The sequence below is a fragment of the Macaca fascicularis genome, chromosome 3 (assembly GCF_037993035.2).
Source record: "Macaca fascicularis isolate 582-1 chromosome 3, T2T-MFA8v1.1".
NCBI lineage: Eukaryota > Metazoa > Chordata > Mammalia > Primates > Cercopithecidae > Macaca > Macaca fascicularis.
Window position 1 is genome coordinate 12,330,380 of NC_088377.1, and position 24,478 is coordinate 12,354,857.

Sequence of the window (24,478 nt, forward strand, 5' to 3'; positions counted from 1 at the left end):
AATCAATATATGTAAGAAGTACATTGGTTTGGTCTGGAGAGGCAGGACAACTTCAAACGAAGGCAGGAAAACTACTGCAAAGGCAGGAGGCGGGAGGGAGCGCTCAGGGTACAGATAGGTGATACACAAACGGTTACATTCTTTGAGTTTCTGATTAGCCTTTCTAAAGGAGGCAAATCTGTCTCGGTGATATGCATCTGTCTCAGTGAGCAGAGGGGTGACTTTGAATGGAATGGGAGGCAGATTGGCCCTACCCAGCTTCCAGCTTTAGTTTTCCTTACTGATTTTGGGGGCCCAAGATTTTCCTTTCACATCCTTACATCACATTCTATTTTGTGAGTTATTTCTGCATGGGTATTACTATTCCTCTTGGGTTTCGCTCCTTGAGGACACAGACTGCCCTAAGACTGTGATAATAGTAATCATAGAACCATGCACATGGCAAGTTCTGAATAAATCTCAGCTGTTGGTTGGATATACTTTTTGTTATAATTACTAACACTTCCTAACTAGAGAGTAAGCCTACTCTAAGAAAAAATACAACTCTAATTTCACAACCTCCAAAGAACCTAGTGCATAAACAGAGCTACCATTTATTAAGCAATTACCGAATTCTTAGTAATATGTCATTTATTTAGATGAGGAAACTGAGATTCAGTTTATTTGTCCAAGTAGTTAACAGCAAAGCTAAAATTCAGACCCAAGTTCTCACTGTATCATACTGTCCAAAAAAAAAGAATTCTATTTTTCAGGAAGAGACATGTCTGCTCACTTGAGGTCCTCTATTTTTCCGCTGTTCCCCAAAGGAAAGGGGTGATCTCTTAATTCTTTCGTTATGTCCTATTGTACATAACATAGTGGTAATTCAGAAAAATTACTTCTAATTACATAAATTTTGGACAATGGTATAGTGACTAGTACGCTGAAATAGAAAAGTAAGGCATTGTTATCATCGTTCTAGTTCGGTCTTTATTGCGACTATATCTGACAATATACGGTAAGCATCTAACCACTTGCCAGTGGCCACAGAGCCACAGCGAGACTAGGTCTCGCTTAAATTCCCAAAAGTGGGTCCCTGTGCTTCAAAACGTCACCACATGGGAACCACAGAAACGTTGCCTCCCCAGTTATTACCCCAAGGGCCCAAGAGCCGAGGACTCTACCCGGCGCCCTTCAGCGGGCACCAGCTGTCAGAAAAGCGGAACTGGCAACGAGGACTTTGCCCCTAACCAACATGGCCGCCCTGAGGCTTCGGGCTTCGGGCGGCAGAAGGAGGGTCACGTGAAGAGAATTCCGTTTCTTTATTGGCCCCGTCTCCTGGAAGGGCGGGGTACAATAGCCCAACCGGCGCCGGCCTTAAAGGGGCCACCGTTGGCTCCGCCGGTGGCCGGCCGTAGGGGCTGGGCGGGCGGGCTGGCGCCGCACCGGGTTTCTGCCCCTCCCGCGCGGAACGGTGACGGGCGGGGCCGGCGCTGGGAGGTCGTGTCGCTGGGAGCCTGGTGACAGCCCGCCGCCTGCCGCGGCGCGATCCCGAGGGGGTTAACCGCAGAGCTGCCGGCCGGGCGCAGACGGGAACGCGTGAGGCGCCGGCGCGCGAGCCCGGCGCAGCCCGCTGGGGCGCATAGGGTCGCGCGGGCGCGGGGATGGAGGACGGCGTGGCCGGGCCCCGGCTCGGGACGGCGGCGGAGGCGGCCGAGGCGGGAGCGCGGCCCGGGGTGACGCTGCGGCCCTTCGCTCCCCTCTCGGGGCCGGCCGAGGCGGACGAGGGCGGCGGCGACTGGAGCTTCATTGACTGCGAGATGGAGGAGGTGGACCTGCAGGACCTGCCCAGCGCCACCATCGCCTGCCACCTGGACCCGCGCGTGTTCGTGGACGGCCTGTGCCGGGTGAGTGCCGCGCCGGGCGGGCCGTCGGGGCGGAGGGCGGACACTTGTTGCCCGAGGAGGCGGCTCGGGTCGCAGCGCCCAGTCCCGGCCGCGAGCTGGGCGGGGAGGCAGCGACGCCCCCGGGGCCCCGGGCCGCGGACCCCTCAGGGCTGGGGCGTGGGGGCGGCGCCCCGAGGTTCTCGGTCCCCGAGCACCCCCGGGGCGCGCGCAGCTCACCGCGGGGTCCCACAGGCTCGCCCCGGCCCCGGTGTGCGCCCAGGCTGGTGCGACCAGCGGGGTGAATTCGTTCCCCAAGGTGGGGCAGCGCCGCCGCCCCCCGCGCTCTCGCCATGGCCCCGCGTTTACGCGCTGGAGGAGGGGGTCACCTCATTCCTAGGGAGGAGGAAACAGACGTTGAGTGGCGACGTGACTCAGTGTTCATAAATAGGACGATGTCCCTGCATTCCCAATCTGCACTATTGGAAGAAAAGCCAATGTTTGGGTGAGGATCCGTGGTTGCTCATAAGCCAGCAGCTAGCCAGTTTCGGTGGAATGGCGTTGGGGGGAAGGGGACCATCTTTCAGACCTTTAGGATATTTAGTCAAGAACCTTGCCCCCTTGTATGAAGGTGTGGCTTGCTGCCATCGGGGACACCCAGTACATGGGGAGTTGACTCCCTCCCCCGCCTCTCCCCCGCAAAATCCACACAATTTATACACGTTGGAGGGTTAGGGGCAGGTATGAATAATCAATAATGGTGGTGGGAAGGAGGAATTTATTTCAAATCTGCAGTTATTGTGCAGAGCAAAATTTGGACAGCGTGGGCGTCGCAGAATGAAACCGGTCTTTGAGAGATGCCCCATTAGGAGAGCAGCTGTCAAAAAAAGCAGTGCTTTCAGCGCTTGGCTGCGGGTCCACAAATGCTGTCAATGAACTATAGTTGAAGGCTGCTGCCAATACACCACCACTGTGAAACACAGAATGGTGTGCATAAGTGTCATTTATTTATAACTTATATGTTCACTTACTTTCTGAAAGGAATTACAATGGCCGTGTGCTTAGGTAAGCTTCCAGGCATGCTTTCTAGAGCAACAATTGTCAGGAACTCAGGGTCTTACTGATTGATCTTACTCTAAAACCTTTTCCCCTCCGTATAAACTAAGCAGTAGCCAGCATTTCAGTGCTTTTCCTCAGACGTTCTAGGCTGTCTTTCTGCTAGAACAAGGTCAAGTAACGTAAGACGGCACTTACTTGCAGTGTTGGAGAGAATTCTTTCCAGCGTTGGAGACAATCCTGAAATTGCGTTACATGAAAGTTTGCCCACTTCACTAGCTATTCATTTTAACAAATACTTACTGAGACTTTGCTGCAGGATAGGTACTGTCCTAGGCTCTGAGGCTATATCAGTAAATAAAATAACATTTCAGCCTCCAGGGCGACCTTTTTTTGGAAGATAAACAAGCAATAAAGAAATATCAAATATATCAGAAAGTAATGATGCTATAGGGAAAAGTAAGACTTGGAAAGCAGGAGGAGGGAGTGGAGGTCTGGGAGAGGAGGGGAAATGGCTATTTTCCATAAGATGATCAGGGAAGGTCTTACTGACACGGTGATATTTTGAGCAGAGACGATGTAGCTTCATTCAGGCTTTGCTGTTGATTGAGTGCTTACTGTGTTCCAGCCACTGGTTTAGGCCCAGATGATAGAGCGGGGAACATTTCAAGCTCCCTGCTTTCATGGAGCTTAGGATCCAGTAGTTGAGGGGGAGATAGACAATAGAAAAAAGGCAAGTGAACAAGATCATTTCGGATAGTGATAAATGCAATGAAGAGACGGAAACAGGTGGATAGAGAGCAAGGGGAGGGGACTTGGTCAGAGTGGTCAGGTCCTAATGCTGTGGGGGTTCATGGGTTTTTTTTTTTTGAAGAGCTGGTGAATTGGGGCAGGCCTTAAGGAACCAACAAGGGATGTCCAGGCCTGCAGCCATGAGCAACAGCTGGATGCTGGAGTTGGGGGAGGAAGTCACATGGCCAGAAACCCAGGTGAGGAGCCACCTGCCAGGAGCCGTAGACTTGAAGGTGTGGAGTTGGGATGCTAAGGCAGGGAAGAAATTCCCAGGCTTCTGATCTCATTGGCAGAACTCAAAGGGCAGCCAGGAGGCAAGGGAGCCCCAGAAGTGGAGTCCATAGGTTGGGTCATCCTCTCAGGGCCCACAGAAGGGTAGATAATGGCTCTGGGGACAGTGTGGATAACGGGGACTTACACAGAGGAGTCAGCAGGGAGCCACTTTAGATGGAGTGGCCCAGGGAGGCCTCTGCACAGCCTGGACCAGGCTGACAGGAGGAAGCTCCCTGAGGAGGTGTTTGTGTGGCCGGCGTCCCGGCAGAGGGACTAGCAGGTGCAGAAGCTCCAGTGCAGGGTGAACTCCATGTATTTAAAGGACATGAAGGGTTGCATGAGAGACAGAGAGGTGGGAGGTGGCTGAGGTTGGTTGGATAAGCAGCCGGAAAACATGCCCCTGGGGCCATGGTAAGGATTCAGGTGTGATTCTAACTGCACAGCCTGGTGGAGAATGGCCTTCGGGAGGGAAACTAGGTGGGCTAGAGAGGGAGCAAGGAGACCTGGTAGGAGGCTGTTGCCATCATCCAGGGGAGATAGGAAGGGAGTGGGACTAGGGTGGTGGTACTGGAGACGGAGAAAGGGGTAGAGCCTCCATCTGAGCCTCTTCTCTCCATTCGGAGAATCTGGAGCTTCAGAATGGGGGTGAGGGAGGGTTGTGCACTGGTGTTCAATTCTGGGGTCCTGTAAGATGTACAGCCATCAGTGAAAACCCAAAAACCAGCTGGGCTAAGGGAGTCCCAGTCTCTGAAGGCAAACAGTTTTATGCAGTGGGCAACCCGAGAGCTAAAGTCATGGCGGGTCCTTGGTAAGCCTTCCAGCAAGTGGACCATTTCTCATCTAGCTGAAACCATCCTTCTAGGTGGGAATATGTAGTTTCTGGGGTTTCAATCTGGCAGCCTTACTATTAAGACTGGGGTGTCACCTTTGGATGATGTAATTTAAATGTGAGTCCACTTTAGGTTGGTGGTATCTCCCCTTGTGTAAACAGATCATTAACTGCAATGCTGACAAAGTCCCTGGGGGTCTGGCCGTCCCCTCCTTAGCCAGTCTGTTGGATCTGGAGAGTGATGGTATGAGGAAAAAAGACTGGATCAAACTTCTTTACATATAGTCACATGATTCTGTAAGCTTAGTCTTAAAGGAAAGAAAAAAAATTGACCTGAACTACAGTTCTTTTGAAAATTTATGTCGAAAGCTGTTTTGTAACTATAATTAGCTTGGCCTGATACGTAAGATTTGTTTTCATTGGCTGGCTCAGTATCAATATTGTAAATACTGTATAAGGAGTTTGTTAATTAAATGTATTAGAGATTCACACTGTTACAGATGAATGAAAACTTTTATTAAAATATGATTATTTTCTGTTTGTACAAATATTTGACGAACATATTCCATTATAGTACTCTTTTCGTGAGTCTTTTTTTCTTTTCTATTTAGAAAAGCAAAGCAATTCAAAATGCTTTGAACCAGTGATTACATGTGCTTTGAATTGCTGAAAATGGTTAGTTGGTTCACTGGAATAAGAGTTTATTCAGTCATCATCAAGCTGACCAGGAATTTAAGAGTTCTCAGATAATTCTGTTCATTTCCAAGCTGGGAATATAGTTCCGTATAGTAATGGAAACAAATACCCCTTTTTCAGTTGTCTAAAATATGAATGTATACTTGATTCATAGAACTTTGTCCGAAGGCTAAGTCAGAATATTATAGAAAAATTTACTCTCTTCTCTTGAGTAAACTTACTTGAAAAAAAAAAAAAAAAAAAAAAAACTCACCTAAGATTTGTGACAGATACGGTATTATGATGACTTTCTTTTAATAACAAAATATTCAGATCAGCATAAAAGAAGTAGAAGTGACATCCTTACATTCTTTATGTGAGTGGAGACCTTTAAGCAGTGCTTCCAACCTTAGCTGCACGTCACAGTCTCTAGGGAGTTTTGAAAAATTCCCATTTCCAGGCCACTCCAATCCCATTCCAATCTCTGGGGCTGGGACTCGCCTGGAAAGCTCCTCAGATAATTCTGATAGTTGAGGTTGAGATTCGTTGTCTGAAGTCAGGGTTTGGCCTGACCAAAGGCATCTTATATCTTAAAAAGATCCCTGAAAATATGATGAAGCTCCACTTCCAGCTAGATGACTTACCCTTTCTGTGCCTCGATTTCCTGAACTGGGAACCAGGCCCTTGGTCTGCAGGCTTCCTTCTCCTGAGTCTTGTTTGACCCTGTGGCCTGCAGGCAGGGTTACTGGCACCCACAGACCAGGAGATTGTTTCAACCTTAGGTTGCCTCCCTTCGCGTTAATTGCTCACTCTCCACCCAAACGGCGGATCACGCACTTGGCCTCCCAAAACTTGTTTTCTGGTAGCAAGACATCATTCGAAAGCAATTTGATGATTGAAGTGTTTGAGGACCTAAGGTGGCCCTGCTGATGTACACAGTTTCCACTCCTGAGGTTGTATATACTTGGCTGCATTTCTGCCTGTTCCTTTTCCAAGTCAGTCTGTCGTAGCATATTGTAGAATGTGACATCCTAGCGGGAGAGTAACAGTTGGGTTCTATTGCACTGGAAAATCCAGGCAGTTTTAGGCCATTTTCACTTTTCACCCTAGTGTGAGGGTGAGGCATGCGGTTTCTCAGATTTAAATTATGAATAAAATTTCCCCTTAAATGATCTTATCTCCAATATGGTATGGCGTTTAATTTATTTGGGAAGGTTCAGAATGTTGTACATTTTTGAAAGCTACATGTTACATATGTGCGAAGTTTATTTTCAGTTATCCACTATTTTTCTAATTTTAGGGTTTCTGACTCTAAAATCAGATGTTTTTGACATCCAGAGCTGCTTTTAATCCTCCTCACCACTCCACCCCCTAACAAGTGCTTGGTTCCCCTCTCATCTCAATCTGCTGTCATCTTCATTACTTACAGCATTTTTTCCTCCATAGCAGTAGCTTTAAATGTTACTGCCTGCAACTTCAGGCTTTTCCAGCCTCAGGACAATTACATAAAGGAACAAAAAATAGGCTTTGTGCTAGAGCAGAATAGCTAAAGCAGGGGGGCTGTTGGTTCCAATGTTTATATTTCAGGCTATATTCTTTGTCTCTTTGTTTCTCTCCTTTTAAAAAAATGTGATCCACTCATTTTCATACATATCACCGAGGGGCCTGTTTGCGCAGGTCTGGGAATGCATCACTCCTGGTACAGTAACAGTGATTGTGCACACATCAGCGTGTGTGGGATGGATAGACCCTGGTGTACATTTTCTATGCGGAATCATTAGGACTCATCTCAAGGATGCTTGGAAAGTGCCAGTCATGTCACATACAGTTCAGTTGTGAGAGACAATTTTTTCCTTTGTAAATACTAGTAACCATCAAAGCATGAGCTTGCTGATGAGACACAGCCAATCATTCTGCTGTGATCTCTGAGCGTTAGGAGGCTATACCATGGCAGTAGAAAGTAAAAATGGCTCTTCTTGGGAAAAACAGAAACATTTTCAAAGTGTAACATCAGGAGAATATCAATTACCTTAACTCAAACTTTGACGTTGGGGAAAAGGTTGGCTTCATGTTGTGTAAATTTCAATCATCGTAGAAATTCTTTATTTGATTTAGTTGGGGTAGGGTTGTTTTATTTATTTTCATCTCTGAAGATTTAATTGGGTTTAATATGCTCACATTCCCCAGTGAAGTCCACCTGAGGAGGCTGGGAAGCATACTGGTTAAGGCTATGGGTCTTAAGCATGCCTTTCCCACTTATGCAGTGTGACTCTGGGAAGCTATTTATCCTATCAATGCCTTGGTTTCCCTGCCTGTAAATGGGACTGTTGATAGTACTCACATTTTATGATACACATAAAATGCCTGTCAGAGTGATTGGGTCTGTATATACAATACAGGTTTGTGTATTAGTTATCTGCTGCCATGTAACAAATGAACCCCACATTTAGTGGCTTAAATAATCAATGTTAATTATGTCACAGTGTCTGTGGGTCAGAAATTCAGGGATGGCTTAGGCTGGTGCCCCTGCCTCAGAGTCTCTACCACGGCTGCAATAAAATACCAGTTGTGGTTTCATCTGAAGGCTGAACTGAAGGAGTGGTATCTACTGCCAGGCTCACTCGTGTGGCGGATGCTGCACCCTCTCCATAGGTGGCTTGCAGCATGGCGGCAGGCTTCCCTCAGAGCAAGCCAGATGGAATGGGCTCCACCATCTTTTTGTAGCCTAATCTCAGTGATATCCCATCACTTTCGCTGTACTCTATTCCTGAGAAGTGAGTTGGTAAGTGCAAATCTCACTCAGGGAGAGGCAATTGCAAAAGGGCATGAATACCAGGACGTGGGGATCTCTGGGGGCCATCCTATAGGCCAGTGGTCCCCAACATTTTTGGCACCAGGAGCCAGTTTCATGGAAGACAGTTTTTCCACAGACCAGGGGCAGGGAGCTAGTTTTGGGATAATTCAAATGCATTACATTTACTGTGTACTTTAGTTCTATTATTATATAATAAAATAATTATACAACTCACCATAATGTAGAATTAGTGGAAGCCCTAAGCTTGTTTCCCTGCAATTAGATGGTCCCTTCCGGGGGTGATGGGAGACAGTGACAGATCATCAGGCATTGGATTCTCATAAGGAGCGGGCAACCCAGATCCCTCACGTGCACAGTTCACAATAGGGTTCATGCTCCTATGGGACTGTGCTGCCGCCAGAGCTCAGGCAGTAATGTGAGCAATGGGCAGTGGCTGTGAATACAGATGAAGCTTTGCTGGCTCACCCGCCACTCACCTCCTGCTGTGCGGCCTGCTTCCTAACAGGCCATGGACTGGCACTGGTCTGTGGCCCGGAGGTTGGCAACCCCTGCTATAGGCTGCCTACCACAGATAGATATTCGTTAGTACACTTTTTTCTTTGTAAACTTTTTTGACTTCTGTGGAACAATCCATGTTTAGAAATGCATATGAAGATTTCTTTCTAAGGCCGGGCGTGGCGACTCATGCCTATAATTCCAACACTTTGGGAGGCCAGGAGTTTGAGACCAGCATGGCCAACATGGTGAAACCCCATCTCTACTAGAAAACACAAAAATTAGCTCAGCGCCGTGGTACGTGCCTGTAGTCCCAGCTACTCAGGAGGCTGAGGCTGAGAACCGCTTGAACCCTGGAGGCAGAGGTTGCAGTGAGCTGAGATCGCACCACTGCACTCCAGCCTGGGATACAGAGCAAGACTCTGTCTCAAAAGAAAAAAAAAAAAAAAAAAGGGAGCAAATGCAAACAAATCCCTGACATTATTAAAAATACTTATTTGCAGGGGGGGAAAAAGGATTTTTTTCCTAATCTGATTTTTTTCTTTTTAGCTTCAGCTGCATAAAAGAATACAGTTTTAGCCGCTACAGTTTAACGTGGAGCACTTCATTGAGAGGACTATAGCTAGCTTACTAAGTTTCCAAGTATCAAGAGCAGTTACCCACCGTATTTCTGAACAAAGAACTCGGGAAACTAAACCTTTTATAACTTGGAAAGGTCCAGTACTTTTCCTTTAGTTACTAATTTCAGCAGGTGCCATATGAAATTCCCATGTGCAATCATAATTAATGCCAAAGAGAGAGATATTTGAGGTCAGCCTGAATTCACAATTCAGAGACAAAAATGTTATTTAATTCATAAAGTTCCTCAACATAACAATAACTTGTCTTATTTTATCACTGTATTAATCTTCTCAGGCTGCCATAACAAAAAACACAGACTAGGAGGCTTGAGCAACAGAAATGCATTTCCCACAGTTCTGGAGGCTGCAAGTCTGAGGTCAAGGTCCCAGCATGGTCCGTTTCTGGTGAGGCCTCTCCTCTGGGGTGCAGATGGCCCCCTTCTCCCCATGTCCCTATGTGGTCTTTCATCAGTGTGTGGAGAGAAGAGCAAGCTCTCTGGTGTCTCTTCTTATGAGAACACTAATCCTATTATATTAGGGCCCCACCCTTCCGACCTCCTTTAGCCTAATTACTTCCTTAGAGGCCTCATCTCCAAATAAAGCCACACTGGGGATTAGGGCTTCCGCATTTGGATTTGGGGGATGCAAGCGTTTAGTCCTTAATAATCACCTTTAATTTTTGTTAGTCTTTGTGCTTTAAAGATAATAAAATAGTTCCTCTTCATTAATATGCAGTGCTTTATTTTGTATATTAAGTACGCTGTTTATGTAATACATGTCACGGGTGCACCTAGCTGGGGCCAGTGTCACAGGCAGTAAAGGAATTTACCAGGACAGTTGTAGGTAAAGAAAGCCAGATTTATTAGAGAAAGTATGAAAATATGTTGCAGGGGTGCAACAGGCAGCACAGCAGAGAAGGGGCTGTCTGCCAAGCAGCAGAGGCTGGAAGGAAGTTTTATAGGCTTGTGCTGGAGGGGGCTATGTGCTGAACAAGGTCACCGTGCCTGGGGGTTGTTTGTGATTAGCCATTTCTCAGAATTGCTGTTCATTGCTCTCCCCCATCTGGGGCGCTTTTCTCATTGTTGTTTACTTATCAGGACTCCACAATATGTATCATTTTATCTTTACAAGAACCCTATGGCATAGGTACTGTTATCATCCCCATTCTACAGAAGAGGAATCTGAGGCCAAGTAACCTGTCTGAGGTCATACAGATAAGGAACTGTTGGTCCCTAGACTCAAACCCAGTTTCAGCTAACTCTAAAGCCTGTGCTGCTCATCATCTTTTTTTTTTTTTTTTTTTTTGAGGCGGAGTCTTACTCTGTTGCCCAGGCTGGAGTACAATGGCACAGTCTTGGCTCACTGCAACCTCCGCCTCCCAGGTTCAAGTGATTCTCCTGCCTCAACCTCCTGAATAGCTGGGATTATAGGCGCCTGCCACCACACCCAACTAATTTTTGTATTTTTAGTAGAGATGAGGTTTCACCATGTTGGCCAGGTTGGTCTCGAACTCCTGACCTTGTGATCCACCCGCCTCGGCCTCCCAAAGTGCTAGGATTACAGGCGTGAGCCACTGTGCCCAGCTGCTGCTCATCATCTTAAAGCGTGGCATTAATGCACGTGAATTTTTCGTATACCTTTCACATCTCATTTCAATCCTAGGACAGTTCTGTGAAGAGAGTATTTTTACCTACGGGAAACCGAGATTCACACGAGTTATGACTCTTCATTCTTTCCGTCATGTATTTATATTGTATTTGGGTTCTCTAGAGGGACAGAACTAATTGGATAGATTGATATATATAAAGGGGAGTTAAAGGGGAATTTATTAAGGAGTACTGACTCACACAATCCCAAGGTGAGGTCCGACAATAGGCTGTCTACAAGCTGAGGAGCAAGGAAGCCTGTCTGAGTCCCAAAGCTGAAGAGTTTGGAGTCTGATGTTCGAGAGCAGGAAGCATCCAGCACAGGAGAAAGATGGAGGCTGGGAGGCTAAGCCAGTCTACTCTTTTCGCAATCTTCTGCCGCCTTTATTCTGGCGGCTGATTAGATGGTGCCCACCCAGATAGAGGGTGGGTCTGCCTTTCCCAGCCCACTGACTCAAATGTTAATCTCCTTTGGCAACACCCTCACAGACACACTCCAGGAATGATACTTTGCATCCTTCAATCCAATCAAGTTGACACTTAATATTAACTATCACATATATGTAATGGATGTTTATGCGTGCCAATGGCGTGCCAGGCAGGTGGCACCCTGGTGCTTAGGTGGAAGGCAGTGCCTGGACACTGGCGCCAGGCAGACCCAGATTTGAATCCTGGCTCCATCATTCCATTCATTCATTCAACAAATACCTTTTGGGTGCCATCTATGTTCTGAGCACTGTGCTGGTTGCAAAACCAGCTGCGGGACCCCAGGCTGGCAGCCCACTTCCCCAGTGTAAGGAGGGCACAGCCCTAGACAGATCTTGGTGAATGACAGACACCACGTCTCCCTTCATGGAACTCAGAGCCCACTTGCCTCTCACTCCCCACACCCTCATAAGGTAAATCCGACTTTTCCAAGTAGGAATCTGCTCAAAAAAGAGCATTTCTTCAGTGTGATTCTAGTTCTTTTCCATACAGCTTCTCTGGCTTCCACCCATACGCTCTTTTGTCCAGCATTTGGCTAGAGAGGAGATACATTTCAGTCACTTAAACTTTGTGTCTTCAGTGGGTCTTGGAAACATATGCAGTACTGATCTGAACCGTGTGTCAGGGATGATTTAAATGACCCCAAGATGGCTGGGTGCTGTGGCTTATCCCTGTAATTCCAGCACTTTGGGAGGCTGAGGCAGGCAGATCATCTGAGGTCAGGAGTTCAAGACCAGCCTGGCCAACATGGCAAAAGCCCATCTCTACTAAAAAATACAAAAATTAGCCAGGCGTGGTGGTGGGTGCCTGTAATCCTAGCTACTCGGGAGGCTAAGGCAGGAGAATTGCTTGAACCCGGGAGGCGGAGGTTACAGTGAGCCAAAGTTGTGCCACTGCACTTCAGCCTGGACGACAGAGCAAGCTGCGTCTCAGAAAGAAAAAAAAGTGACCCCAAGACGGATTCTGTCTGGTTACTGCTTGAAGATTTGCCAAAAATAGCCTCACAATGCCAGATCACTTGAGTAAAATGTTTCTCAAAACATCTGCCAGTCATTGAAGACTTTTCCAAATGTCATGATGGCAATATTGATTGATAAGGTGACATGTCTCATCCCACTTTGTCCATCCTGGTTTATGCCTGTCATCCAAGGAAAATCATTAGTAGCAACCCCTCTCACTCTGAAGCTTGAATGATAAATTATAATTAGTAATTATACAATCAATTATAGGTCCCCTATTTACTTAGCACTTACCACTTGTGCCAGATATTTTAAGTACATCACCCCTTTGAATCCTCCTTACAACCTTCTAAGACATATACTATTATTTCCCCGTTTCATAGATGAAGCTTCTTCACCCTTTATAAAAATAATAAGCACTGTGGAATCCCGGGGTAACTGGATATCCGACTCTGGGGCTCTCGAAGTCCTGGGGCAAGAAGGTTCTTCCGAGGCTGTGCCTTTCATCTCTTCAATGAGAAGTTCGTGCTGAGAAGGGTGACGAAATGTCCTCAAGGGTGCTCGATAGATATTGGCAGAACTCAAAAGCAGGTCTTTTTTTCTTGCAGCCTGCTGGTTTTACTCTGCCCACTTAATTCTCTGACGAATAATGTTCTCCCCTTTCCCAGAGCCATCCAAAAGAACCCGGAGCATATAAACTGGGAGGACTTCAGGAGTCCAAGCCAGCTGGACCAGGGGTACCCGGTAACATTGCCAGGGAAGGCTGTCCCCAGGCCGCAGGTAGGGGGCTGCAGGAGAGCAGTCTCCAGCTTGTGGAGGGGCCTGAGAGCTTTGCACCTAGGGCTAGCCCAATGCTGGTCAAAGACCAGTGGTCACCGCTGGGGGGCAGTAACTTCATGTGTGTTCTGCGGTGGAGCTTGCTGGTTGACTTACACTTTATTTCAGGCATCAAAGGCAAAGTGCACTTTCAGAAGGGAGAAGTCATGCCTTGTGCTACAGAGAAGCTATTATTATAAAGATAAGTGTGTAATTGAACCTTTCAAGTGGAGAGACACCCCTCTCCCTCCAGCAGAAACCATGCAGGTGAGAAAGCCGCTTCCGGAGTGTACCTATTCCCTGCTGCTGGGAGATGCTGCCCCCTTTGTTTAGAATACAAATAGGGGAGCGAGATCACCTGAGGGGGAGACTTTTGAAAGGAATGACCCTCCTCCTGAAGATGACTGAAAGTGTCAGCATTATCATGAAAAGAATATGAAATATGAAAAATCAGCATAAAGAAATACAGAGAGAGAACTCAGATGAAAACATTTTATTTCAGAGATAATGGGAATTTTCTGAGCGGGCTTCAGATACTAGGTGACTCAGTAGATTAAGAAGGAAAAGCTTTTGCTAGTAGGCAGGTCACCCGGATGATTCCAGAATTACACCGCTCTGGTCCAGTAGTGACAGTGTTCTGGGCTGGAGTCACGATTCTGGGGAATTTGTACAGCTTCCCTCACATGTACCCAACCTGTGGTTCTCAGGGCTGGTCCGCAATCAGTGCAACTGCTGTGCAGCTCCTCAAAACAGACCACCCTTCGGAAAAATTCGCTGTGTTACAGCTCATGAACTGCCTGGAAACACCTGCAGGTGTCTGGAAAGTGATTCGGGGTACATGACATTGGTATCACTTTCTAGAATAGCCGAATTCGAGATGTATCTTTCAAACTAGATACAGGGTGAAATGGGGTGGGGTAGAGCGCTTGGTGGTTGTGGGGGTGACTTTAGCATAGAACATTCTGTGTTGCATTTGTGGCTTGGAATGAAGTGGACGCAGCTGGCTGCCTTCAGGGCTGTGCCTGAGATTCTGAGCATCTTCAGCTTTGTGTCTGTAAAGAGGGCCAGATGGTGGCTTACTAGGATGCTATGAGGATTGCACGTAGCATAGTAACCTTTGTGATCGTATCGAGGACAGGAGATACTCAGAAAATATTTATTTAGTCTTTATCAAGGATCTTGTTTTCATGTTAATGAGTATGTTGTCACCGGTTTTATATTAGGTCACTGTTTGATTTTCGCTTATTTTTCTGTGTATTTATTTTCTTTTCCCTAGGTGCAGGGTTTGTTGCTGCTTATTAATCTTAGTAATTTTCATGGCTCAGCTGAGAGTGCAGTGAGTGTGAAGGTGTGTATACCTACACTTGTGATCGCTGTTATCTCTGAATGCTGAATGTGGACAGCATTCACCTTTATGGACGGACACCCACCTTAGTTTAGAGTTGTTCTTGTTAAACTACAGCAATGTACAGCAGTCAGGAGGGCTGGCCTGGATTCAAATCCCAGCTCTGCCAGCAACCGGCTGTGTGATCTTGGGCAAGTAACTTAACTTCTCTGTTCTTAGGACTCCTGGTTTCTCAAGTGGGATTATAAAAGCCCCTGCCTCCTGGGGTTGTGTTGTGAGGATGAAAGGACATAATACAAACAGAGAGCTTACAATAATATCAGGCTTATGGTAAGTGGTTAGTGTGAGTTAGCAATTTTATTAAAATGCAAAGATTACAGTGTCTACATTGCTTGCAGCTGCTTAATCTGTTCCTGGAACAGTGCCTGCCACATAGTAGGCACTTAATAAATATTTGTGTATGAGTGGAAGTAAAAAACCATCATGAACATGAAAATATTGTTCAGTCTATTAAACAGTAAACTTTATTTTCCCATGAGTAACTTAGGCACTTTCAGAAACTGTGTGTATTTTTTCAGGCCAATGGGTTCTGCAGCTTAAAAAATGTACCTGCATGCATGTGTGTTTGTGAACTCATGTGCATATGTGTATGAAATGAGCAGATTTAGATGCTGAATATTCAGAATACCGTAGCACCATATATGCTATGCCAGCAGACTAGCAAGGCTTATTAACACTTATAAATGCTTAGAAAAGCCTGTATTAATTTCACTATAGTATGTTGAGACTTTGCTAAAAGGATGTTTTAATGTGAAATGAGCTTTGCTACAAAGTTGCAAAAAACTTAAGATTATAAACACTTTTTGGAAAATAAATCTCAACATAATGAATATGAAGGCCTCGTGAACTATAAACCATAAAAATCATTATTATTGAAGAAAGAAATCCTAGGCTTCTTAGCACAATTTAAAATAAAAATGTTGTAACTGCAAAATAAATGCTAATGCTTGGTGGTGAGGTTTTTCTCCTGTCTCCTCACCTCCTTTCCTTTCTCTCCCTCTCTCCTGACCTTCCACTTCCCCTCCTTTCTCCCTTCTCTCTCCTGGTTCCTAGAATGCCTTTTAGAGGAAAAACAGACTTTTTCAGAAATACATTGTCATCTGCTAAATCTCCACCTACTGCACCAGCCAGCCTCAGCACCCTGCTAGGAGGTGGCTGGTCATTCTTTGCCGTATCTTGCCCTAAGAGGGCAAAATCAAGTTGTGATAGTTCCTATCTCTGAATGCTGCCCTGGTTTCCATTAGATTATGCTGGGGAAGATGACCTTTCTTAATGAAAGTAGGCAGCACCCTGCTGTGCTTTTAATTAAATGAACTAACCTTTAAAAATGCGACTCTCAGCCCTGCAGCAGCATGCCACCCAGCAGTCTGTCCCCAGTGATGGTACTGTGAGCCACACCTGTGTCATAGGGAGGTACCAGGGACTGAAGATTGGAGTGAGGGGCTTTAGCATACAGTGATTTAGACTCGTGGTTGTTGGGGCCAGTTCTCTGTGCTTTAGGTTCAGGGTTACTTGTCCCTTATCTACCCTTCTAGCCAGAGAACACAACACAGCCATTACAAGCTGACTTAAGCAAAAAGTTACCCTCCAGTTGCAATAGGTCTCCACCTATTGCTCTTGCTGCCCACAAGGCTATTTAATGGCATTGGGGAGAAATGCCTGAAGAGCACAACTCATAGTAAGTACCATTTGCTGATAGTCAGCACCAACTATAGATTGTCACATTCATTAGATGATTTTTAATAACCAACTATCACTTTGTTAATTATGCCTCAAATCACAGAGGCGTAATTAACTATCAAAGTAATAGCTGGTACCCCATCTTCTCTCAACCCTTCTTTAGGGATAGCCTCTGTTGAGTGTATGTGTACCCTTTCACACACACGTGTAAACATATGTGGTGTGTTTGGAAAGATAAATGCACTTAAATACGTACCATCTGCATGTTTACATTACATAGTATTAGATTGCATACTATATTTTGCTACTTGGCTTTTTAACATGTTGTGGATATCTTGTCAGTAGACTCAATGCCTTTCTTTTTTCTGAAACAGTCTCACTCTGTCGCCCAGGCTGGAGTGCAGTGACGTGATCTCGGCTCACCGCAACCTCCACCTCCCGGGTTCAAACGATTCTCCTGCCTCAGCCTCCTGAGTAACTGGGATTACAGCCACCTGCCACCACGCCCAGCTAATTCAATGCATTTCTTTTGATGACAACCTGATGATTCATGATTAGATCATAACACAACTCAACCAGCTATTCCTATCGATTGTCATTTAGGTTGTTTCCAGGTTTTTTCCCTATTATAAATAATGTTGCAAACAGCATTCTTTGTTTCTTATGTAAATGTATTTGTAAGATACATTGCTAGAAGTGGAATTTTTGAGCCAGAAGTATGGTTACTTTACGTTTTGATAGATATTGTCAGTTTGCTCTGCAAACTGTTTATACTAATGTATTACCCCCAGCATTGCATGAGTTCCTCTCTGCCCACATTCTCGCCAGTACTGGGGAATTAGAAATCATTTTGAATCATTGCCAGGATCTCTGATAGATGGAAAATAGTATCTCCTTGTTTGAATTTGCTTTTCCTTAATTAGGAACAAAGCTGACTCTCCAATATGCTTATTAGTCAGTTGCTTTTTTTTTCCTCCGTAAACTGATTGTGTGTATCTTGCGCTACTTTTCTGGTGAGTTTGTCATCTGTACTTAGGAATATGTAAGTTGTTTGCTTATTAAGGAAATTAGTACCTTACTGCATATATTACAGATATTTTCTCCAGTTTGCCATTTGATTTTATGGTGCTTTTACTCCATAGAAATTTGTATTATTTTTATTTGTAGTTCAGATGCAGAAATGTTGCCTTCCTTTCTTCTGAGGTTGTCTCCTACTTAGGCCAAGATGTATAGGAGTACGTTTTCTTCTAGAACTTTTACAGTTCATTGTTGATGTTTGCCTTTAATTCACTGGATATTCTGGTATGAGAAGTGAGTTAGATTTCTGGTTTTCTTGTTTGCATGTTACCTGTGGGGTGTTCCAATATTGTTTACTAAGCAGTGCTCTTTCTTTGAAGATTTGAAATACCACCTAAATGACCAAATATACTCTTCCATCAGGATTCTTCTCTTGATCTTTTTGTTCATTTCTAAGCCAGTTTCATACTGTTTTCATGACTGTGACCTTATATTTTTAGCCTGGTTTAACAATTAATACAGTGAATTCTCCTATTCTTCTTTTTCAGTATTTGTTTTCCTGGCTAGTATCATTTGCTTCTTCTTTGGGAACTCCAGAAGTATTCTGTTACTTTCAAACTATCCTCTACTCCCTTACAAGAAAGAAAATGAAAATGGAACATCCAAGCCCATTGATATTTTGAGTGAGATTGCTTTGGCTTTATAGTTACTTAGGGAGAGTTGATGTCTTTATATCTTAGGTTCCTATGGTGTTATTCTACTTATGTAAGCCATCTTTTCTGCTACTCAGTACAGGGTTGAAGTTTTCTTTACATAGACCCTATCTATTTCTTTAGTTTGTACTTATGTTTTTTTCTTCAATATGAACATTTTTATGTAAATTTAAGAAATTATTTTAAAATGGGATTTTTAAATTACACTTATTTTTACCTCTATGTAGAGAAAATTATTGTTTCTGTGTATTAACTTTGTAACCAACCACCTGTACTAAAGCCTCTGACTATTTCTAATAGTTGATTCTTTTGCATTTTCTAGGTATAAAATCATATCATCTGCAAATAACGATGATTTTTCCGTCTTGTTTATAATACTCCAAGTTGCATTTCAACATTAAATTATAGAGGCAACAGATGGGTATTCTAATCTTATGGAAACATGCTAGTCTTTCGCCACTGACCATAGCCTGGGTGTGGCAATATGGTATTTTATCTCAGCTTCATGTACCTTGATGACTTTCCCTGTAACGGACCTAGTTACCCCAATAGACACATCTAGCTTTCTTTCATTACTTTTACATAGGCTCCAAGCTGACACACAATTCTTCTTTAAAGAAGCAGCTTCCCGAATGTTCTGTGAGCCACATCTCCATCAGCACGGTCTCGATGCTGCCCCATGGAGATCTCCCTAGGGTGGTGAGAATGTCCTGTATCCACCCTGTCCACTGTAGTAACCACTGGCCACTTGTGGCCATTGGGTGCTTGAAATGTGGTGGCTTTGACTGAGGAACTGAACTTTTAATTTTGTTTTTCATTTTAATTAATTTTCATTTAAATTGTCACACATTATCGAGCACTTAAAATGTAGCTAGTACGACCAAGGAGTGTTTACTTTTAGCTAATTTTCATTGAAATAGCCCCACGTGGCTGGTAGCCGCAGAATTGGGCTGCACAGGTTCCTCGCTCATTCATGGCAGGGTAAGATATGAATGCTAGAAAGGCCGTGGTGGCCACTCGCTATGCCCAGAGATGCTGAGATTGGGCCCACGTCACACAGCAAGTTCATGATGAAACTGAAACTGGGAGCCCAGGATTCTTACTCTCTGTCTCAAGCTGGCGTCGCTGTCCGACCCCTACTTTACTCCTCCCCTCCGATTTCCCTTCTGTAAGTTATCACCAAAGTCCCAGTGTGTGCAGACCAATGCACAGCACAGTGAGCAAGCCCGAGCCTCGCGGACGCCTTCCCTAGTGTGGGTCCAACCAAGGGCTGTGCAGTTGTTGAGTTTCCAGCCGAGTTCCTTCACTCCACAGTGTAAAGGTTCTCGCAAGATAAAGGCAGGGAGGCAAAGTCCCTGGCCCTTTGTCGAAGTGGAAAGCGCCACGAGGCACTGTGTTAGTGTTCCAGTATCATCAGGAAATGCCCATACGAGTCCGAATGTATTTTCCAGTCCTTCTAACAGAAGACTTTCTGCATCCTCTGCGTGGCAGCAGCGGTTGCTCCTGTCCCTGAGACTGCTCTAAACCTTACGAGAACCCAGCCTGCCGTGGTCAGGGAATGGAGAGAATATAGAAAGCAGAGCCTTCGAGAAGGTCCTCAGCTGAGGCTCCAGCGGGCAAGGAGGCTGTCTCGGTCATAGAGGAGCCATAGCCTTGCTTGCACTTTGAGTTCTTCCAACTTTAGCCAACTCTTTCTCTCTTTCCCCAGTGAGGGGGTTGCCTGCATCAGTCCCTGGGCCCCTGTGGGTCTCTTCAGCCTTCCCTCCCAGTCGTTCATTCAAAGGAAGCAGGAGGAACCCCACTACGGAGACTCTATGGAGACTCTTGACTTTTTCTGGAGGGCAGGAAGGCCTCTGCTCATACTGGAGGTCACCTGTTGGAGCTTAGAGGTTAAGAAGGTTGGACACTTGGTCTTCCTAGCACTGCTGCTCCCTGGTAGCATGGCCATGGGTACCTCAGTTTGCCCACTTGTTGGATGGGGCTCGTAATAGCCACCTCACAGGGCTCCGGGGATGAGGACATGAGTCCACAGACAGAAAGTGCTCAGAGTCCACCCTCCACATATATCAGCACTGATCCACCTGCTCTACCTGCTCCGAGGGCAGGTGACCTCCAGGCGGGGCCCCCTCTGCTCCTTGGGGAGAATCCTTGAGGCATCCTTATCTGGGGAGCATGGCCTACATCTGCGTAGATGGGCTATGTGGGGGACCCCCAGACTCCCCTTTTCACAGCTGGACCACACATATATTCTGCCCCTGCCGGGGAGTGGCCATGTTTGACACCACAGGTCCCCAGCTGCTTGGGGCAGCCTGCCCAGTGGCCCCCATCAGAGCCGTCCGGGCACTGTGTGAGTGGGTGTTGGGAGCAGTGCCCTTCCAGTGGCCAGCGAAGGCAGTGTGCATGCCTGAATCTGCTGCCAGTTAAGAAGTCAACTCCTCAGGTGGGACAAGGAGCCTGGCGCTCCTGGGAACCTGAGCAGATGGCACAGTTTCCCTTTCTCAGCACAGCTCCTGCGCCGGCTTATATAACAGCAACAACCTGCAGAGCCTGGGCTCCGGGGCTCCTTCCCAGACACTGAAGTCTGTGATGAATAGATGGGTCTGCACACTCTTAGCAGAGAGCCAGTAATTTGCTCAAAGGTCAAACTCAGCTTTATTCAGAACACAAAATTACTAGGATTCTATTCTTTCTGCAGGTGTTGCTCCTGTATTTTTCATGGTCAAGGAGAGGCTGTGAAGCACTTTCTTAGGGCTTAAGAGCTAAGGAATATTTTCTTCCTTTTTTGATGATCCTCTTTTCCAGCATCTCAGCACACCCCCAGATGGGAAAAGGCTATGATGAATTTCTCCCACCATTTATGCCACACCCACTCTGTGCCAGTCACTAGAGCAAGTGGTTTCCGGGTGTGTGTGTAAGAAAATGCTCTTAGTGCATTTGTTCTGTGTCAGGCACTGTTTTCCATAGTGTTTGTCCTGTGCCAGGCGCTGCTGTAAGTACGGCACTGCCTAGAAGTGTGAATGCATTTCATCCTCACATAAACCCTGTGAAGCACATACTATGACTGTCCCCATTTTATGGATGGAGTCACTGAGGCATCTGGAGGTGAAGTAACTTGCCCATGTTTCACAGCTAAGTTGGAGGAGGGGGCAGGATTTGAACCCAGGTCATCTTATTCCAGAGTTAGCATTCTTAACCACTACTTGCACTGCCTGTCCACCCTGGTCCCCCATTTCATTTGCCACCCAGGATCCCTGTGAGGTATGCACTTGTTACGATTCCATTTCACAGTCAAGACACTGAGGCCTGGAGGGTTTGCATGGGGGCCAGTGCCTGCCTGGGACTCCAGTGCAACACCTGCAAGTCTGACTCCTAACACTGATCTCTGCTGTGCACCTGGCCCATTGGTAATTGTCATTTCTGAGCACCTGGACTGTGCTTCATCCAGTGCTTCTCACGTTACGCCTGTTAAATGCAACCAACTGACTTAGGGTCTGAGGCTCCCCAAAAGGGGTACCTTGCCACCCTTCTTTTTTTCTTTTTTTTTGATATGGAGTCTCTCTCAGTTGCCAGGCTAGAGTGCAGTGGCACGATCTTGGCTCACTGCAACCTCTGCCTCTTGGGTTCAAGCGATTCTCCCGCGTCAACCTCCGGAGTAACTGGGACTACAGGCACGCGCTACTGCTCCCAGCTAATGTTTGTATTTTTAGTAGAGACGGGGTTTCACCATGTTGGCCAGAATGGTCTCGATCTCTTGACCTTGTGATCTGCCCGCCTTGGCCTCCCAAAGTGCTTGGGATTACAGGCATGAGCCACCGTGCCCGGCCCACCCTTCTTTTATGAAACATTCTCATTTTTTTCAGCTGTGTCCCTGACTACAGATTATTACATCTTTCTATGTGCTTGTTTACTGGTTCTGTTTCCTCCTGTGAATTGACCGTTCATATCCTTTGCCCATTCAGCTCTCAGACTGTTTATTTTACGCAGGTCAGCTTTCTACCTCAAGGGTCACAACAGGAACTCCTCCAATGTAATCCATCAACATGTAACATTTTTGTCCCCTTTCTGTTTTGCAACAACTCTGAAAATAATTACTTGCCTGTACTGCTAAATAAGAGGGTAAGAATGTGATTTCATCCATCCCCCACGCCTCTAGCCCCAGAATAAAAAGCAAGTGGAAACTAACGATTTTTTTCTTATACATATTATGGAATTCCTAAGTCTGTCTGGAGCAGTGGGCACCCAGGCATAGACCACTTCTTTAGACTAAGCACCTGCTCTTTGAGGGCGGGGACTGTACCTGGTTCCGTTTTCCAGATATTTTTCCACTTGTTAATTTCCTAAACCTTTTTCCTATTCTGGAAACCGTGCATACCCTTTCCCCATGCATCAGCTGGCCCAGCAGCCAGAGCCTCAGCCCCACTTCCCAATGCCTTGAGGTCCAGCTCCTCAGTCTCTGGCAGGCCAGTACGTCCACTGTCAACAGGCACAGGTGTTCCGAGCCAGGCTGCCCCATGCCCCCTTCTGTGACTAAGAGACAGACCAAGTGGGTCCATGCATAAGAGCTCTTCCAGTAAATGCAAAAGGTGGCAGGTGTGCTAGCCTTATTTGGCATCCCTTCATAATTTTGTGAAAGGGTGGCACTTCTGCCTTTCTCATATAAGCCAAGTCTTTTTCATAAAGATGTAACGATTTGATAATTGGTAATGATGTATTGAGAGGGTTGGAGGAGGATGAGCTTTGCATATGGTGAGAACAGTTGTGCCTATTCTAGCAGCTCCAGGCACTCTGTAACCTGTGGTTAGGTGAGGGCTAGTTGGTATTATGTCAAAACACATGAAATTGCCAATACTTGAATATTTTTGATGAAAAGTATTGGTGCGGCCGGGCGCGGTGGCTCAAGCCTGTAATCCCAGCACTTTGGGAGGCCGAGATGGGCGGATCACGAGGTCAGGAGATCGAGACCATCCTGGCTAACCCGGTGAAACCCCGTCTCTACTAAAAATACAAGAAAATTAGCCGGGTGAGGTGGCGGGCGCCTGTAGTCCCAGCTACTTGGGAGGCTGAGGCAGGAGAATGGCGTGAAACCGGCGGGGCGGAGCTTGCAGTGAGCCGAGATCGCGCGCCACTGCACTCCAGCCTGGGGCACAGCAAGACTCCGTCTCAAAAAAAAAAAAAAAAAAAAAAGAAAAGTATTGGTGCTTCACTATTGTGTTCCCCTCTGTGATCAGGTTTTTCCTATAAGACTATCTTATAATGAGCTTCTCCATAATTAAAGCAAGATTGGGAACATCATAAAAGATGCTAGTGTATGTAAACCTGGGGTCAAATTTTATTGTAATCTAGATAAGAAGGATTTAACTCATGTCAGAGCAAAGGCAGGCAAATACTAATTTTTAATACTGCACTGCATTGGCACATAACCACTGTCCTCACGGGTCTTCTGTACTGAAGCCCTCATGGGTACCCAGAGTCCAGTTCCCCATCCTCTGTCCTTTGGTTCCCACATGCGCTTAGAAGAGCCAGCACTGTGGTCCTTTACCACATCCTCCTGGTGCTCCAATTAAGTAAAGCCATTGAGGTTTTCCTGTAGTTGCAGATTGATATCTCTGAATTAATCACGAGAGAACATAGACATCGTATAGGAAAATCTGGCTAGAAACAAGACAGCCTCAGCCAAGAAATGTTTTTTCTTGGAGTTGGAAAACACAAGAAACAGATGATTGGGTTCTATTCACGTTTAAAGGGAACATAAATCAACATGGGTTTATTCATAAATGATTCTCCTCTTACAGACTGGAGTCCCGGCGCAGAGTAAAGGCAGGCACATAGATGGCTCCAGGAAGGGGGCCTTAGGGAACAAGGAGGTCAGGGATTTGTGTGGGTGTATGAGGATAAAAATTGCCCATGATATTACTTTGCCATCTAATCCTAGGGCTGGGAAAATGGGACTTTGCTCCCCTCTGCTTGAACTGTAATCACCTCCTGACCAGTGTTTATGTTCAGAAGAACAGCAGCCCAGCCCTGATCCTGGGGGTTTATCAAAGCTTTTTTTAGCCCAGTCAGTCAGAGGACAGTTCCAAAAGGGTGTGGGCGTGTAGCAGACACCATGATCAGGGACTCACGAGAGCTGTGCTGTTACAGGAGTGTGTCTGAGCCCAGCATGGCATTGCATGCAGCCCAGGGCAGAGGGTGGTCCTGATGCCAGGTGCCCAGGTGGGCTGCGAGGCTGAGCGCTGCCCGTTCCTTTCCAGAACGGAAGTTCAGACACTGGAGTGCACTTCCGTAGTTTTCTCACGTTATCTGGCTCCCCATCATTTTTCTTTCCTCTGTCTAAACACA

The 24,478-nt window shown here is 46.1% G+C and overlaps 1 protein-coding gene across 1 annotated transcript in view; it reads left to right on the forward strand.

Moving 5' to 3' along the window:
• The first annotated feature begins 1,566 nt into the window (after positions 1-1,566).
• Positions 1,567-24,478, forward strand: part of RCAN1 (regulator of calcineurin 1) — a 98,830-nt gene continuing 75,918 nt past the window's right edge. Inside the window, exon 1 of the mRNA XM_045389287.2 lies at positions 1,567-1,886. Coding sequence (XP_045245222.1) covers positions 1,644-1,886 — 243 coding nt within the window. The 5' untranslated portion in view covers positions 1,567-1,643. The remainder of the gene's footprint in view (positions 1,887-24,478) is intronic.